The 19,068-nt window shown below is 41.5% G+C and overlaps 1 protein-coding gene across 2 annotated transcripts in view; it reads right to left on the bottom strand.

Moving 5' to 3' along the window:
* LOC149313993 (contactin-associated protein-like 5) overlaps positions 1-19,068 on the bottom strand; it is a 508,214-nt gene that overhangs the window by 235,559 nt on the left and 253,587 nt on the right. For both annotated transcript variants that reach the window (XM_089520319.1, XM_089520320.1), the window contains exon 7: positions 16,883-17,026. In XM_089520319.1, the coding sequence (XP_089376445.1) occupies positions 16,883-17,026 (144 nt within the window). The remainder of the gene's footprint in view (positions 1-16,882; positions 17,027-19,068) is intronic.

Here is a 19,068-nt window from a genome sequence, read left to right as displayed (position 1 = left end):
ACAGATATCATTCAGGAATTATAAATGTATAATAAAGGGCTTGGGTAGCTGGAAATTTGGATAGGTGGGAGACCATGTTGCAACAATTACTGCAAATAGAACATAGCTAACACATGTGAGAAAATCAGTACACAAAGGGATCTTGTATCACCTTTGGGACTAACTAAAAGAGAGGAACTTGCAGCAGAAGCTTTTGTAGATTTTAGTCTACTTCCCCATGTATCATCATCATCATCATCATCATCATCATCATCATCATCATCATCATCTATTTGTATAGGAGGTAGACTCACGTCTATGAAAGCTCATGTTACCAGCTTCTTTTTTTCAGTTTGTCTCAAAAGTGCTACAAGATCCCTGTGCATACTAATTTTCCACACTAACACAACTATGGCCTGTTACAGACTGCCAAAATAAAGCTGCTTCGGGTCTCTTTGGAGGTATGCTATTTAAATGATGCATGGGTCCTAAGAGTCTGGAGGTCGCACCAAAGCCACACTCCATTCCTAAGCACCGGAGTGCAGCTTTTGGTGCAGCTTCCGGATTCCTAGGATGCATGCATCATTTAAATGGCATACCTCCAAAGAGACCCGAAGCAGCTTTATTTTGGCAATCTGTAACAGGCCTATGTCTTTGAATTCTACCAATATGTAAGAAAAGTTATCAATGTGAATCTTTCTAAAACACAAGGACCTCCTTCCCATACCACTCCAGTATTTCTCTCTCTCTTTTTAAGTAGCTTCTCAGAAGACCTTATATGCATCAGTATAGATAAAGAATCATGCATATTAGGACAGTTATGAAAAGTGATTGCATGTATATATACCATTTTTTCCCTCAGAAAATATTTCAGAACAGGGACTCAGGCATTTATTAGCCTCATTTTGCTTATGAAATGAAAACATGAGTTGCACATGATAAAAGAGTACATTAAAAAGTATGCAAATTACAGTATATACTTGTCTAGAAGTCTAAAAATTTATGCCCAAAATTGACCCCAAAATCCCAGGTTGACTTATTTATGTGTCACTATAGAAACATGAGAGCAGCTCTTTCAGATTTCCCCATGCTGTGTGGAGAGGAGTTTAGCAAGAAAGAGCCAAGCAGAAAGAGTCCTGGGTGATTTATTGATATTGCTGTTTGCTTAAGAATCCCCCTCCCACCCTTGTGTCTGGCTGAAAGGAAAGCTGAAACTATGAAGAAAGGCCTCAATAAGAGTCGCTTTTACCATATGCACACTGAAGGAGCCTCCAAGTTTTACCCTCGACCTATCCATGGGTCATGGCAAAATCCATAATTTTGGCCCCAAAACATGACCTCGACTTATACATGAGGTCAACTTATAATTGAGCATATACGGTACATCAAGTACAAAAGCTGGTGGGACACACATGCATATGGTGTGACCACAGGCCTATGGAATCTGCCAAAAAGTGTTGTGGACAAGAAAACAGATATTTCATGCTGACTGAGAAATGATTCAGGGGCATTTTTTTTCTTGGTTTTGAGCTGACACTCTCATAGGAAGAAAACAATTTCTGAATTTTTCTCCCAGAATTGGTGACCAAACCAAGAAAGCCTTTGCGGACTTTTATGAATGAAGACCAGAGCTTGGTAAAGTTACCTCATTAGACTGTAACTTCCTAAATCCAATAGCTAGCATGGATAGTTGGACAAGTATTAAAAGAAATAGTCCTAAAATATAAATTTTATGAGCTTTTGGGGAAAGAACAGAGATGAACATTGCTGTTCTTGGGATGTTCCCAATATAGTGGTTATTCCACATATTATTAGTTGTTGTTTTTTACTGTGTGGGAGATAGAGATGAAATCTTCAGTGGTCATCACAAATAGCCTAGATATTCATAGTGGAATGCCTTTTGCTGAAAGCCTACTTCCCTGATCTGAAAAGTATCAGATAACAAAAAGAAAAGTGCTCAACAGAGTGAAATTTCATCTCTTTGAGAGACTTGGAAGAACATGTGCTTGGCTAAGCAATACTGAATTTTCTTTATCTGAGTCTCTAAGCTTTTAGGTCACTGGCCAAGAGTGCAACAAAAGATTTTACAGCTTTTACGCTCACAGTAACTGAGCATTATCACTTCATTACCTGGTCCAGTAACCGAGGCGCAACTGCAGAGGACAGCAGCAGCCAATTTTAAAAATCATCTATCATTCTACTGAGAAATGAACTGGGGGAAAAAACAGAAAATGGAATAATAGACAAAACACAATATAGATCACTGGATATTTCCCTCTTTTGAATTTGAACAAAGCAGACTTGAATCTAGTCTTCAAATTCACCTTGCCTGAAGAGAACAAGCTAACATAGCTGTAAGGGGTGGATTTGCAGAAGCACGCATTTAACACTTTGTACCAGATCAACAGAGTATAAAAAAAACTAGCTGTACTTGCTGAGAAAAAATTGGGGTTGTAATCCAAAAAAAAAGTTAGTTTACTAAAGATCTCCTGATCATAGATACAATGTTCTGGAGCTCATCAGGTCTTATTCTCTAGAACAAAATATTTCAAGTTTACATCAAACTATAGCTGTTTTCACTTTAAAATAAGAAAGTATTTGCATTAGAATTCTGTTTTTCACCTTTATTTATGAAAATTATGCCTTTCAGATTTTCTTTGAAGACTGACTCTGAATGTCCAAGTGTTGTTTCAAATTTGCCTGAATTGAAGCTATTTTCTCCCTTTTGTTGCTCTAGGCTAAAGTGCCTAAAGTGAAAACAACTGATTATCATACACCAATTAGTACGGCTACCCATCAGTTTAAAGGCATTAAAAAAAATGAAATAAAAAATGGTGTAACTGTGGAACTAATGAAGTAGCCACTGTGTTTGTTATTGACAGAGCCCTTTCAGAAAGCATATATCCATCTTTGTTGAACTATGACACTAATCAAACCCAATTCTTCTAATCTAAAAGGGCTTGTTTCATTATGCACTCAAAAGTAGCCACTTGAACAGAAATATTTTACAGAATGCCAGGAATTAAGAGAGATCAACAGCTCACTTATTCAAGAGAAAGAATTTCCACAAAATCCATAAAACCAGCTAGTGACAAGCAAAAGAGGTAACTAAACAATTCTAAACTCTGAGTATTATGGAGAACGTTTGTACCCCTTGGTTCTACACGCTTACCACACATTTGTAATCAATGCTTATTCTAGAATAACTTTCAGCCTTTCACCAATTGTTTTGGGTACTGATTGTCATCAGCTCAAGTCAGCAGGGCCAGGAATTCAGTTCAAAACATTTGAAGGCACCAAGTGGTGGAAAGCCAATACAGGCCATACAGGCTAAAAAACAACATGAACTATGTGGTTTGTCTATCTATCTATCTATCTATCTATCTATCTATCTATCTATCTAATCTGTTTGTCTAATTTATCTAAATTATACCCTGCATTTTTCCTTGTACAAGATCTAAGGTGGATTACAAGCAATTAAAAAACAGGTACAACTTTAACATTATTTGTAAAAAAAAAAAAAAAAAAAAATAAACTACATCTTGGTTAAAACACACACAAAGGAATATACACTACTTCTAAAAGATGAACATCCAATTGCTGTTTAACGACCTCTAAAGAAGGAGAGTCCACCACACCTTGAGACAACCTAGCCCACAGTTGAACAGCTCTTACGGTAAAGAATTTCTTCACTGGTTTGTGTTCTAGTCTCTGAAGGAGCAGAAAACACGTTTGCTCCATTTTCTATATGATATCCCTTCAGATATTGGAATATGGCTATCATGTCACCTCACAGTCTTCTTTTCTCCAGGCTAAAAATATCCAACTCCCTGATTCCTTCCTCATAAGGTTTGGTTTCCAGATCTTTGATTATCCTGGTCTCCCTTCTCTGGACACATTCTAGCTTGTTGATATCCTTTTTGCACTGTGGTGCCCAGCACTGGACACAATATACCAGATGAGGTCTGACCAAAGCAGAACAGAGTGGGGCTGCTACTTCTCTTTGAGGAGGACAAAATTAACAAAATTAGATTAAATAGAAAAATAGCAAATATGTTTTATAGCTAGAATGCCTAAAGATAGAAAGGATGAACTAGATGAAAGGACTGCTTGTGTTATAGAAAACAGAACACGTCAAAGAGATCTCTTCATGATATTCCGGGCCTCTTTATCTCTCCTAAGTGATGCCTAAATGTCTGCATTTACCCAAAATAAGGAATGTCAGAATGCCATGCTGGGACAGTGAGTGAAAACAGTTATGATAAGAAAATTGATGATGGTACCCACAAGGGTTTGAAAATGTATAGGGTTTTTCAACCAATGAATGGGAAGGGGTGTATATGTTTATTTTTGTGCATCCAATCATTGTATGGTTTGCAAGTTCTTTGTCTAAAGTCCTATGAAAAGGTATGTCACCTGTAAATCAGGGCTTCAAAATTTGGGAGAATATTCCCAATAAAAATAAGAGAGAGAGAGAGATTTTCAGATCCCCTGAGTATACTACATTTCTTAACTATCCTAGTGAAAATTCACAAATAAACCCATCTTCCATTTTCTGCTCAGAAAAGTATACTGTAGCAAGTTCTTGTTTAGGTGTGTCTGCTCCCTAATTAATTCAGAAAATGTTTTTAAAGGTTTGTCTTCATACTTCTGGCCTCTTTCCCCTCTCCCAAACAAAAGCTACTGTACATTTGATTGCCTTTGATAATAATAAGGATATGGAGATCAAAGGTACTCAATAGTTCCTTAATAATGAGATTAACATCTAAGCAAGGCTGAAAGAAGCTGAAAGCACTTTATTGAGGTAATGTGTTTAGAATTCACAAAAAAAGAGGAATGCATTATTAGCTTACATTCACCTGTCATTGCCAATTTTTCTCTATTCTTTTGATGCTACCTTTTTTGGTTTATTTCCCAAGATAGCCCATTTTGCTGCTACTATGACCTCAGCTATTCTGAACTGTCACTCCCACACTCTGCACAGCCATCTGATGTCAAAGCCTCAAGCTCACATGAGAGAACGCACACCTGCTCACGAAGAAAAAAAATGGAAATTGCCTCTCATTTTGCTACTCAAGTCACCAACAGCTCTTAAAAATTCATGCCAGCCATGCAGATAAACATTCTTTCAACTTTCCTCAATGCTGTTTCTTTTAAATTAGACCAAATTTATGTCTGAAGAATCTTGTGGTGGTAGGAAAACATATATCAGAACACTTGTATATAGCAGGCAAGCCTGCTGCAAATACAAGGGCAGCAGTTCCGTATTGTTTCAAGAAATAATGTTGTTCATTTGAAAACCACAATGGTCTACAATCAAAATCATCCAAAAGACCAACAATCAAATGATACAACAACAATAGGGAGGGTACATGCCTATAAAACTATAGAAAAATATCATTGTTTGTTTGTATAAAGTATTTATAGTAACAGCATAGAAAATGGCAGTAGAAGCTGGTGACCTCCATGCCGGTGGGTTATGAATCTGCAGTGGGCTTTCATTATATGCAAAGGACACATCCATGGTACTGAACATATTTTAGGCATACTAGATAATAATTATCTTAAAGTTCTGACTGAAACTAGAGAAGTTTCATAGCTCCAATGGCATAGAAGCCACCAGCCAGGATGAGCAAGCAGCAGTGACCAGTCTTTCAACACCTTCTGAATAGATTTTCAGATAGTGCTGAAAGGACAGCAGGGAAGAGGCTCTGTGAATCTCATTTGCAAAAAAAAACCCAAAACAAAACTAAACTCTTCTGTTCCTGGTGGATAGTATATAATCTAGAAATAATCATTAGATAATGTCAAATACCTGGGAAGAAGAAAGGGCTTTTTCTGAGCTTATAACCTTATCCTGCTTCTATGAGAAATCTAGAATTGGGAATTAATGTCTTAGAAGCAACAAGGAGGCTTCTTCTGCCCTGCTGCATCACCACCAGCCAGCTCCAAGCCAAGCTGAGGCTCCTGTGTTTGTGCCTGTGCCTTTTTTCCATCCCAGCGTGTCCTTGCAGCGGCCGGGGAGCGGAATCTGGGACACCTGGGGGGAAGGCGGAGAGAGGGTGCGACGGTGAGAGCAGCGCACATAAAGCCAGGCTGCCTGGTCTCCTCCTCCATCACGCCCCCTTGCCTCCCGGACTTCGGCTTGGAGCTGTGTTTGTTGCTGCCGGGCGGTCTCCTGGGTTGTTAGAGGTGCGCAACTGCGCACCGGCCCAGGAGCCGCCCACGGACTGTTCCAGACACTCACTCCTCCGCAGCTGCGCAGTTGCGTTTATCAGCGACTGCGCGAGGGCAAGGGAGACGCACCCGTGCCGGCATTTAGACAGAGAATGACTGCGGTGTCTTTTCTCTGTCCTCACTGCTGCACTGTGGGGGAAGGGGAAGGATATGGCTGTGGGGAATGTTTTGGCTGGGGAGGCAGAGGGTAATCCTCCTTGCACGAGTGGAGCTCCCATTGAGGTAATGTGGGGCAGGGGGAGGTATGGCGGTAGGAGTGTGGACCAGCGTTACAGGGGAAGGCGAGATCGATATGTAACATCTATCCCTCCTTCCTGTCCCTCTCCTAACCAAAGGGACCTGAGGGTCACTCCAACCGTACCACAAACCCTGTCTCTGCTCCTGTGCAATGCCAGGTCTATTAAGAACAAGTCCCACATCATTTACGACCTGCTCGAGGATAATAACTGTGACCTGGCTTGCATTACTGAGACCTGGCTTGGGCCTGAAGCTATGTGGGCTCAGGCCCTACCTGCCGGGTACTCATTGAAGGACCAGACCAGGTTAGGTGGGCAGGGGGGTTGTTGCCTTGGTGCATAAGAACACCTTGTCTTTAACCAGGAACCATGTTCGCCAAACTTCCTATATCGAGTGTATTTACCTGACCCTGAGGGCCAAGGACAGTCTAGGGATTCTGTTGGTCTATCGGCCACCCCGTGCGCTAACAGACTCCCTTAACGAGCTGACACAGTTAGGCTCGGAGCTGATGCTGGAGTCCCCCAGGCTTCTGGTCCTGGGAGATTTCAACATCCCCTTCGCAGCCAACTATGTTCCATCCGGTGCGGCTCAGGAATTCATGGATACCATGATGGCCATGGGCCTGTCTCAATTGGTCTCGGGTCCGACGCATTCTGCGGGTAATACCCTCAATTTGGTCTTTTGTACGGACATGGAAATTCCGTGGGCGGAAATTACTAATATTTCCGCTCTGTCATGGACGGATCATTTCCTGGTGAAGGCAAAAATCAAGGCATCTACCCAGATCCCTCCCAGGGGTGGCGGACCTATTAGAATGGTCCACCCTCGAAGGCTGATGGAACCTGAAAGGTTCCAGGAAGCCCTAGAGGGGTATATGGTTGGAAGTGATGGCGACACTGTTGATGCCCTGACCAACATCTGGGACATTGATCTCTCCAGGGCTATACACAGCATCGCTCCCAAGCGTCCTCTCAGGCCTGCTTCCAAAAAGAAGCCCTGGTATACGGAAGATCTCCGGGCAAGGAAGCGGGTGCTGCGACGGCTAGAGCACGCCTGGCGGAAACACCAGCGCTTACCCGACAAGGCTCTCCTAGTCCACTATGGAGAGGCGATACGTGCAGCTAAGAACTCGTTCTATGCTGCACATGTCGCATCCGCGGAGTCGCGTCCAGCAGAGTTGTTCAGGGTTGTGAGGGAGCTAACTCAGCTCCCTCCTGCCCCAAACCAGATCCTTGAACCTTCTAAGGCCTGCTGTGACCAATTTAACAATTTCTTCGCGGATAAAACCTCTCGGATAAGCGAAGGTCTTGATACCAGCATTAGAGCAGAATCCAGAGCAGAGGCATCCAGAGCCGCCGTGGACTCGATTGTACTGGATCAGTTTGAGCCTGTTAGTACCGAGGATGTGGACAAGATCCTTAGAAGTGTTAGGAAGACAACCTGCTCTCTCGATCCCTGTCCCTCGTGGTTAGCGGCCCAGGGGGGACCGGTAGTAACTGCAATGTTACACCGGATTATTAATACATCTTTGAGGGAAGGGCAATTTCCAGCTAGTCTGAAATTGGCCATCGTAAAACCTTTGTTAAAGAAGCCCTCCCTCGACCCCCTGTTGCACAACAATTATCGGCCAGTCTCACTGCTGCCATTTTTGGGGAAGGTGATCGAGAGGGCGGTTGCAATCCAGCTTCAATCGATCTTGGATGAAACGGATTATCTAGACCCATTTCAAACCGGTTTTCGGACGGGCTATGGGGTTGAGACTGCCATGGTCGCCTTGGTCAATGATCTCCGTCTGGGCATGGACAGGGGTAGCGTGTCCCTGTTAGTGCTCTTGGACATCTCAGCGGCTTTCGATACCATAGACCATGGTATCCTTCTGGAGCGCCTGGCAGGGGTGGGAATCGGGGGCACTGCGCTCCAGTGGTTCCGATCCTACCTTTCCGGGAGGTTCCAGATGGTGCAGCTGGGGGACGTGCGCTCCGATAAGAGGGCCCTTACATCTGGGGTCCCTCAAGGAGCCATTCTGTCTCCCATGCTTTTCAACATTTACATGAAACCACTGGGAGAGATCAGCCGGAGTCATGGGGCGTGGGGTTATCAGTACGCTGATGACACCCAAATAATTTTCTCTATGTCTCCGACTGATGCAGTGACCAGGGATGGCATCTCTCCTCTCGTGGCCTGTCTGGAATCAGTAATGGGCTGGATGAGGGAAAACAGACTCAGCCTGAATCCAGAGAAAATGGAAGTACTCGTGATAGGTTCTCCCGGCCCGGGGATGGCAGTGGTTCCACCTGTCCTGAACGGGATCACGCTTCCTGTGAAGGACTCAGTACACAGTCTGGGGGTGCTTATTGTCTCGTCGCTCCATCTTACTTCTCAGGTGGATGCGATGGTCAAGAGCACCTGCTATCAGCTTCGGCTGATACGCCAGCTGCGTCCCTACCTGGACCGGAAGGACCTTGAAACTGTAGTACACGCTCTGGTAACCCCTCGATTGGATTTCTGTAACGCGCTCTACATGGGGCAACCCTTGTACCATACCCAGAAGCTGCAACTAGTGCAGAATATGGCAGCACGACTGGTCACTGGTACTTCCAGGGCCAGTCATATAACACCTGTGCTTAAAGACCTTCATTGGCTGTCTATTCGCTTCTGGGCGCAATACAAGGTGTTGGTTATTACCTATAAAGCCCTAAATGGCTTGGGCCCAGGGTACCTGGAGGACCGGCACTCTCCGTACAATCCGCCCCGCACACTCAGATCAACTGGGCAGCAATTATTAAGAGTTCCAAAGTTACTAGTTACTAGTTACTACCACCAGGAGGGCCTTTACCACACTGGCCCCCAACCTCTGGAACTCGCTGCCTGTTGAACTCCGCTCGGCCACCTCTCTGGCCCAATTTAAGAAGGGGTTGAAAACATATCTTTTCGAGCGGGCTTACCCCTGATTCTATCCCCCGGTATATTTTCTCACCCCTCCGTCGTCAGCTGGTTGAGCTGGCATGAGTTTGCTTGTTTTTATTGCAATGTTTTAATGTATTTTAACATGTTTAACTGTATGGGTTTTCTTGTTGTACACCACCCTGATTTTTAGAAGGGCGGTATAGAAATAAATTTTTATTATTATATTATTATTATAAGTAATGCATTACTTTGATGTATGATAACATTGCCATCCTGTATTTGAAATCACATAGAGACTGGGAAAATTGGTGCATTTCTTGGTATAATGAGTAAAGGTTACTTATTATTCTTAAAATTTAGCTGAGGAGTCATTAGGGATATTTGAAGGTTTTTTTTAAAGTGCATTTTATAGCAACTAATTTTAAGAGTAATTAAAAAGCAATGCATTACTGAATTCTTAACACTTATATTGTTTTGGTAGCAAGCTGTGAGTAATCATAACTTGATATCACAGAATCATAAAGTTGGAAGAGACCTTAAGGGCCATCTAGTCCAACCCCCTTGCCATGGAAGAAAACACCCTCGGCAGCTGGCCATCCAGGCTCTGCTTAAAGACCTCCAAAGAAGGAGACTCCACCACTCTCTAAGGGAGTGTGTTCCACTATTGAACAGCTCTTACTATCAGAAAGTTTCTCCTAATGTTTATGTGGAATCTCTTTTCCTGTAGTTTGCATGAATTGCTCCTGGTCATAGTCTCTGGAGCAGCAGAAAACAAGTTTGTTCCATCCTTAATATGACAGCACTTCAAATACTTATGCATTGCTATCATATCGCCTCTTAACCGTCTCTTCTCCAGGCTAAACATATCCAGCTCTCTAAGTCTCTCCACATAGGGCATGGTTTCCAGACCCTTCACCATTTTCCAGATCCTTCACCACATCATCTGCTGAAAACAGTGAGTGTTACATTACTTTTGAAAAGTAATGTTCTAAGTTTTTCAGGAATTAAAATGTAATCAGAGAGGGCAGATGTCACGTAGCACTTAGGAAAATAAGCATTCTCCATAACAGAATTACTCCCTTCAAGTTCCAAGTTCCACTGCTCTGGCCCCTGAAGGAGAAGAAGAAACAGGGACTGCTGAACGTAATTCCCCATCCAACCCATAACCTCCATTTGGGCATCAACAGTCCTGATTAATCCTCTGTTGTCCCACTTTTTCAGCTTCTTTTAAAACATCCCACTTTCTCCCTCCTTCTCCCACTTTTCCCCTTTGTCATTAGCTTACTTCAGTCACAACAAACTTAATTCAAAGTACAAGACGCTTGTGTGTTCTTCCTCATTAATAATTTTTGCCATCTTAATCACACTCTATTGTTATTTGGCTGTATATGTTCCAGCTTTCATCGGTGAAACGTTGGAAGGTATGAATCCCTCTTCCCTTTTCCTTGGGCTCATGTCTTTGAACTGTAAGGCTCTCAATTTAACTACTGTATTTATAAGCTGCTATGGGAGCCATACAGTGTGGAGCACATAATAATAAATGGATGAGTAAATAAATGAAAAGCAGGATACATAAATAGAAAGAATCACCAATTTAGAACTAGCCCATTCAGCACATGGAGAGTGGGCGGGAAACACTGGTGATGGCAGTAGAGTTCATGGAGTTGCCTTTGTCCTCTCTTTTTGGGTGCTTATTGTTGACAGAGGTAGGATAGCTGAATAAAGCTAAAATAGAAATGAACTATCAGTTGGAAGCACAAGCTTGTTTTTAACAGGAAAGCTGAAGGGACTGGATTCCTTCCAGGCCTATATGGCTATTTTTTTAAATGATATAATGTTCAGGGGTGGGTGTATGTGTATGTGTGTGTTTTTAATGGGGTAGGTTTAGTCAGAGAGAAATAGGAGGCTCTTCAGTTCTTGTATTCGCTGGGCACTTCACAGTCCAACTTGCAAATTTTCTATAGTACTCCCAAATTTAAAATGGTAACCCCATAATCACTGCACCTGGACTCATCCAGCACTCATTAAGCATTTCTTCAAAGCAGCATGATAAAACTAAGTGTGCTTCCACATTGAACTTCCCTGTGGCTTCTCTAGGGAGTTGTAATTTACATAATCAGCATTTCCAGGCCCAGAAGCCCAGACAGGTGAGATATTTCAGCATCTGCTGGTTTCTGCCGGTCCATTCAGCTGATAACACTGCAGACTGTGCAATTAAGAACCATTTTAGTACATTTCCATTATAATTCTTGCAAGGAAAATGTCACTTGCTTTCTTATGTTCTAGTTATCTTCTTCTTGTGCTGGACTGAACTTCACTATCTGCACTTTTTTGTTGGTTTTAGCTGCCCTCGAGTCAACTCTGAATCAGCTTTCTATTGATCTGTGCCTTCTCATTATGTGGCCAAAGTATGATAGTCTCAACTTGATTGGCTTAGCTTCCAAAGAGAGCTCTGGTCTGATCTGTACAAGAACCCATTTGCTGTCTTTGCTGTCCACTGTATCCTAAGTACTCTTCTCCAGCACCACATTTCAAATGAGTACATTTTTTTGTCTACTTCCTTCACTGTCCAGCTCTTACATCCATACATGGTAATTGGGAATACAATGGCCTGAATGATTCTGACTTTAGGGCTCAGTTGTACGTCTTTGTTCTTCAGTATCTTTTCCAGCACTTTCATAGCTGCCCTTTGTATTCCTAGTCTTCTTATTTCTTGTCTGTAGTCTCCATTCTGGTCAATATTTGATCCTAGGTAGATAATCCCTATTCCAATATTCTTTTTTCTATATGAACAGAGGGAGATCAGGACATGTGCTCCAATCCTGACTACTCCATTCACTCATTCCTCATGTTCCTGAGAAAGATCTGAAAAGGAGATATAATTCAAGGAAATGTGACTGCATAACTCCATGACACTGGAAGTTGTGTCTCATCAGGTTTCCCATCTTCAGGGAACTCTGAGATCTTATTCAGCTAAATGAAACCACTACTATTTTTTTTTAATATTTACAGTCAAAGGGTGAAGTTGCACTATACCCATCTCCCTACTCAAAGAGCACATAAAAAGGGCTACACAATCTTGATTTTATAAAACAAACAGCTTCATTTATATACCACTTCATACTGAACTAACAATGTCTAAGCAGTTTACAACTGTAAGCTAAAACAAGAAGTAGCAACTGTAGCAGGTTAGGGAGCCACTCTTATGTTCTGGGACTATCCAGAAGACACAAGGACTACCAAAACATAAAAGAAAGAAAAAACTTCAGAAGTTTTTCTGTTCTAAAAAATCAGTATTTTTATTTTAAAGAGTAAACGAAGGCCTTGCATCTCATTTAAAAGTTATGTTATATTAGATGCTTCTGGGAGAAACAATTCACCTCTAATTTTTTGGATAGAAATGGTTTGGTCTGAGGATTCTGGAGGTGTTGAAGGCAGCTCAAGGGCCACACTTTGCCCACTTGTGCTTTAGGTGGACTTCACTTTCTTGACATTAATACAATTACACACTTTAAAATGAAGCAATAAATCAGAAAGTTTTTGGTCAAGTAATGTGCAAAATGACCTGGGTAAGTCTGCTGTGGCACTTGTAATGTTAATAAATGGATTATGACAGCAACATTTCATGGGACACTGTACAATTGTTTCTCTAGCCTGTCATAATGCCATCCATCATTTCCTGATGTGCTAGGATAGTGGTATATCAGTGACTTTCCAGTGCTGATAGGTGCCTACTTAATGGGGCAGCTAGATAAGGAGCCTCAGGGGATATAGGCCAAGAAAAATAAAAAGAAGTGGGGAAAGATGAATAAAAGTGGAGGAAAGTTTGGACACAAATTTACAGGTCTCTTCGGTGAATGGCAAATTAGAAAGGAATTGAGAAGATAGAGAGTGATGAGTTGAAAGCAGTAGATTCAATGTACTTGGTTTGCTTCAGTCTGAGAAATCCCCATTTCTTTTCCCATTATGCTTTCTTCCTTCACAAAATAATTTGCACAGAAGAAGAGATTAGGCCATCTGAAATGTCCACAGACTTTCGAGAGAATAGCCTTCCATTCTAGGTGGGTTAGGGCACTACTTGAAAGACATCTCCAGGTGCAGTATACAGACCTCTCCTACAAGAGCTGGCATATTGAAGTGGATGTTTCCTCAAAGTTAATTAGATGGCATTCTGCAATGAATAGACTATAGATGGAAAAAGAGTGCACTTTCAAATAAGAGTCTACACCCACATAGAAGTAAAGAGACTCATTAATGAACAAAATAATTATAAGGGCACTGTTGCAAAGAGTCTCTATAGTTGGTCTTGGGATACTGAAGGACATTCCAGCCTTTCCAAAACAGTCTGTGGGGGATGTAATCAAAGCTTCATTTGCCCTTCACATCATCATTATTATTTCAGTAATAGAGGTATTGCTACATAAGTGCTCTTACTACAGCTTGGAAATTGTTCTGGACTAAAATTTCCAGCACCCTACCACCAGCATGACATTTGGGGAGTTGTAGTTTAAACAAGGAAGGGGCAATCCAGACCGCCCCAAAGGGATGGGCTGGTGGCACCCACTTACCATCCGAAGGGATGCTGCAGGAGCCAAACTGTGCGGTGTCCCTCTGGACCAAAAGGAACCCAGGAAAAATGGGTCCTTTTTGGCGCGCCGGGCACTACCACCAATATGCCATTCATGTACTGTAACACGTCCCAGATGCAAGCATGGCACCTGGCGGTGCGGGTGCAGCACCATGCTTGTGTCATACACACACGCCACATATGGACAACGGCATGTAAAGATGCCGCTGTTCATACATATCAGGGTTATCAGGGTTCCAGAGTGTGCAGTTGCCACACACTTTGGAACCCTAATTTTGGCACCGGCATGATGCTTTTGGCCCATCTGTTTCGGGTCTAAGTCTTTTTTGTTTTGTTTTGTTTTGTTCTGGTTTTCACCATAGAGGTGGTAGAGAAATAAAATGCACAGTCCTATAATTAATATATGCTACAACAGTAGTGCATAATCAAAAATCTATGCAAAGGTGAAATAAAAGAGGAATCTATGATCACCTGAGCAGCAGAAGTTTGCCAACCCTGAAACCTCATACTATTGCTGAGGCAAAAGAACAGTCAATTTAAAGATGGTATTATCTGCTTCATTAGATTTTTACCACTCCCATTAACTCTCATTTGAGTTCTCCTGCACTGAAAATGGACAACATGTACCATATATAATCGATTATAAATCAATCTCATATATAAGTTGAGGGCAAGTTTTGGGGCCAAAGTTATGGATTTTGGTGTGACCCATGGATAAGTCTAGGGTAAAACTTTGAGGCTCCTCAGGTCCATGATGGACCTTCAGTATTTCCCTGGCAGTGGACAGAGGCTGCTTCTCTGCTGCAGTGAGGAAGCACCAAAGACCCCAGGTTGCAGCCATATTTTCCCCTTGGAGTGGGGTTAAACAGTCACAGGCACCCTCTGCCCTTTCAATCCCACCAAGAAATTTACTTTCACAGTAGACTCTTCCCAGAATGGAAGCTCTTTACTGCTGGCCCATCCACAGTTGTCTACAGCAGCCGACTTGTCTTCTCACAGAGATGAAAGAGGAGGTGAGGTGAAAAGTCAGTTGGGGGAGAGCCAAACGTAAAAGGAGCTAAGGCAGGGAGAGAGAGAAAGTGTGTGTGTGTGTATGCATATATGTTGGATTAGGAAAAGTGGGGAGGAAGGTGTATGTGTGTTTGTGACTGGATCATCTGTTGCTCCCATAGAAATAAAAATCACCCTGCACTCTCTCTGCTTTCAGCAGCCCATTCCCAGGAATGGAGAGAAACTGGGGAGGAAGGTGTATGTGTGTGTCACTGAATCAGCTGCTGTCATTGACATTACAATATTGACCCATATATAAATTGACCCAAAATTGATTTGGAGGTCAAGTTTTGGGCATAAACTTCTTGACTTACAGATGAGCATATACAGTACCTTGAAACCAAAAAAATAAATTAGCTGAAATTGCTTCATCCATCAACCAAAGAAACAAATGCACCTGGTAGAACTTCCCGCAAACAACCTCACAGCAAAGGGGGAATCAACCTGGGTTGATGCACCAGGCAACAAAGAGAAGATTCAGGGACCATGTTTCTTCCTTTTCCATTAGATTGAACAAGTTCACAACTAAGACCTAGTGCCTGAATTTGCTGTTTTGCTTACACCTTCCCAGTCCACTTTCCTTTGATGCCATGTATTTTAGTTTATAGGCCTGAAGAAAAGTACTAATTTATTGCTGATGTTTCCAATCTGCTCTAGGAGAATTTTTGGTTAAGAAAAAGGTGAAGACCCAATGAATGAATGAATGAATGAATGAATGAATGAAATATAAATAACAATACCCACAACCTGAAAGTTGCTGCCCATGGCTTTAACTTACAATATATCCAATGTTCAGATGATTAAAAACACCCAAGACTACAAATATCACAGCCTCTATCTATGTTGACCCAACAAAAACAGTAATGCCCTTGACACTAGGATTGAATAAATCTCTTTTTAATATTTCTGTGATGTTCCCATGATATCAAGCACAATACTTTTCCATCTAGCATTCATATCAATTTGCATTTTTTTAAAAAATGAACAAAATACAAATGGATTTCTTTATGTATGAACATTCACACACATAGTTGTATGCAATTTCCCTAACTATACAAATTTCTAAAAGTATTTCCATGTACATGTGGCATTTTATGTAATATTCCCTTATAGACAGAGGAGTGCATGTTTTTCTTTTTGTTAAAAAAATGGAGAAATATGTCACAGAATTGGGAGAAGTTCAAAAATGGAAGGAAAATTGTGTTCTTGTTCATACGTTAGTTTGGGAAGTTTAGCTATCAAAATGTGAACCAAATGAATTTCACCTCCTTCCATCCTTCTTTGCCTGGCTTAGTCATGCTGGGAAATTAACTATGAAAGAAAGTGCCAATGAGGGTTCCAGAAAATTTAGACTGTAATTTTATTCACTACCTGGGAGAAATTTTGAAAAATGAAAAATGTAACTGATGGAACGAATATATCAGACTGGAATCAGAACAATTATTATCAAATTGTGCTTCAAAATATGGTCTTGCTGTATGTAGGAAAACATAAAAAACATTCAAGTAAACAAAATTAAGACAAAGCTTCTCTAAAGATGCCAGCCACAAATGCTGGAGAAATGTCAGGAAGAAATTCTTCTAGAACATGGCCACATAGCCCGAAAACAGCACTAAAAACTTCTATATATCTTCCCCTTCTGTTTCAGCTCTCTTGAGTAGCTTCCTTATTCTCTCAAGTCAAGCAAGAGGCCTTGTGTCATCAAGTGTACACCTATATCTCTGAATAGCTCTTTGCTTTGCAGCAGTCTTGAAGTACCTCCTTTGAAGCAGCAAATTATGTACCTACCTTCTCTAGTTGAAGGGCATTTTGTTTGGCAGGGTGAGCACTACCAGCCAGCAGCAACAATGTCAAGAAAAGACCAAATATGTATTGCATTCTTACCACAGTGTAGATTTGTGGCTTCCGTCTTTTTGCCAGGTCAATGATATTGACTCCATTGTAATAAAGATTCTCAATACAGCCATGGAAATTTTTCTTCAGAAAAGTTCCCGGTTTTCCAGGGACTGGGATTCCTCCAAAACTGAGCTTTGGGAGAAGAAAAAATGGAACACTTTAAACTAAATAAACAAATTTCTGATACTCTTTTAAAGCTATAACATTAAGGGGAAATGAAACTAAACTAACATTCTTGTCTGGGGGCATGAAAACAGACAATCTGTAAAGTAAATAGAATAATGAGGTCTTCTGATTCTGATGCAGCCCATCGCAACATTGAAATTTTATGTTTAAACTGGATGACTAAATAAAATAGAGGAAGAATTTGTACTGCCACCTATTTTGGACAATTCCCAGAATCCCTCACTGATAAGGTCAGCTCTCTCTGCATGTTTCTCTATGTGTATTGGAATGAAGACCACCAAACCTTATTTAAAGTATCTATGGTGTGCCAAAGCTGTGCTCTAGTCCTTAAGACTGGATCATGGCCTTGGTGCGGCTTCCAGACTCTTAGTACGCATGCATCATTTAAACAGCATACCTCCAAAGTGACCCGAAGTAGCTTTATTTTGGCCTGTCTGCATGGGGCCAATGTACTATATACTAGAGATGTATATGCATATGTAGTTTGGGGACATAAATACAACTCGTTTTAAAGAGGAAGAATTAATTTTAAAGAGCAGGTTCCCCCCCCCCCCCAGGACTCGTTACTCCTCTTCTTCAACAATTTGTTACTTCTGCCTTTATCTTTTCTTTTTTTAAAGTCACCAGCTCTGGGATTTCATTGTGGAATTATTGAGGGGAAAACAGGGCGATCAATATCAATTATACTGCTGCATTGTTGGGGGGGGGGACCCAGTTTCCTTAGGGATCAGTAATATTTTAATTACCAAAGTAATTGTTTTTCTTTCTTAGCTTAGTCTTCAATCCCTTAAGTGTAGTAAGATAAACTTTCATTAGACAATACTAGTGTTCAGGTGAAGTGATGGAGACATTAAGAAGACTAAAGTGAAGTCACTTCAAGACCAGTGGAGAGGAACATTAAGTATAAAACGTATTCATAAGAGGAAGTGATGGAGACATTAAGAATTTAATGGATTTAAATTACAGAATAAGGATAATAATAAGAACAGGAGGAGGAGGTGGTGGTGGTCTCTATGCAACATGAATATATGGAAAAATTAGTGTGAGCCAAGAGGGGATGGACCAGGTTCTAGTCCCCCCTCCCCGAACCATGAAACTCAGCTATCCTGAGCAGTATCTCTCTATCTCTATCTCTCTCTCCATCCCTCCCTCCCCAATCCTACACACACACCCAGCCTCCCTTTTGCTGCTTGACTAGTTTCACAGGGCTGTAGTATTTTGATCAGTTCACTGAACAAAGAATTGCGTGGCATACCAAGGAAGCATGAAATCTCACAGTTAGTTAATTCCAACCTGCACCTCATTCCAGTAGCTATGAATCAGACCAGTATGCACTGGAATTCAATCATTAATAGGTGAGAATAAATTCAATTCACAACCCAATATAAGGTTATACATACTCAAATACCATTGAATCAATGGGCTTAAGTATGGCCTAATTCACAGGCAATGCCTAATTACAATTTGCTCTTATGCGACTGATCTTCATACTTCTTTATGAACTCTTTCTGCTCTTACGTTCTGTCTATACCTTCCCTCCAAGAACCTGTGATTCATGGCAAACCACAGTTTGACAATGGATAAGCCACAGTATTTCATGAAGCCTGAACTGGAAAACTGTATATACAGGCAGGACAGGCAGAATGAGACCCAATCCTGCCCCAGAGGTGTTCTCCTGTGTCATCTAATCTAGAAGATGCAAGGCTGGCGGGGGGGGGGGGGGGGAAGACCCAGGCCTTTTGGCTCATGTTGACAACCCCTAAATAAATCTTGCCAAGGAGACCTTAGAATAGGATCACTATAAGTCATAGTTGAAGGCACACAACAAACAACAGCAAAAACAACAAATCACTATGTATGTCAGATTTTGATTCATGTGGCAACTCTCCACTTAGAGAAGAGAATCTCCTCTTCAGATCATTCCCTTTTCCAGCAGTCAAAGCAGTAATTGAAGAGACTTGGCTAACTAGTTTACTTCCTTGACTGCA

The sequence above is a fragment of the Sceloporus occidentalis genome, unplaced genomic scaffold (assembly GCF_023333645.1).
Source record: "Sceloporus occidentalis isolate IW3139 unplaced genomic scaffold, rSceOcc1.0.p SCAF_4, whole genome shotgun sequence".
NCBI classification, from domain to species: Eukaryota; Metazoa; Chordata; class Lepidosauria; order Squamata; family Phrynosomatidae; genus Sceloporus; species Sceloporus occidentalis.
The sequence above is the reverse complement of the archived record's forward strand: the minus strand, read 5'-3'. Positions and strand labels throughout refer to the sequence as shown.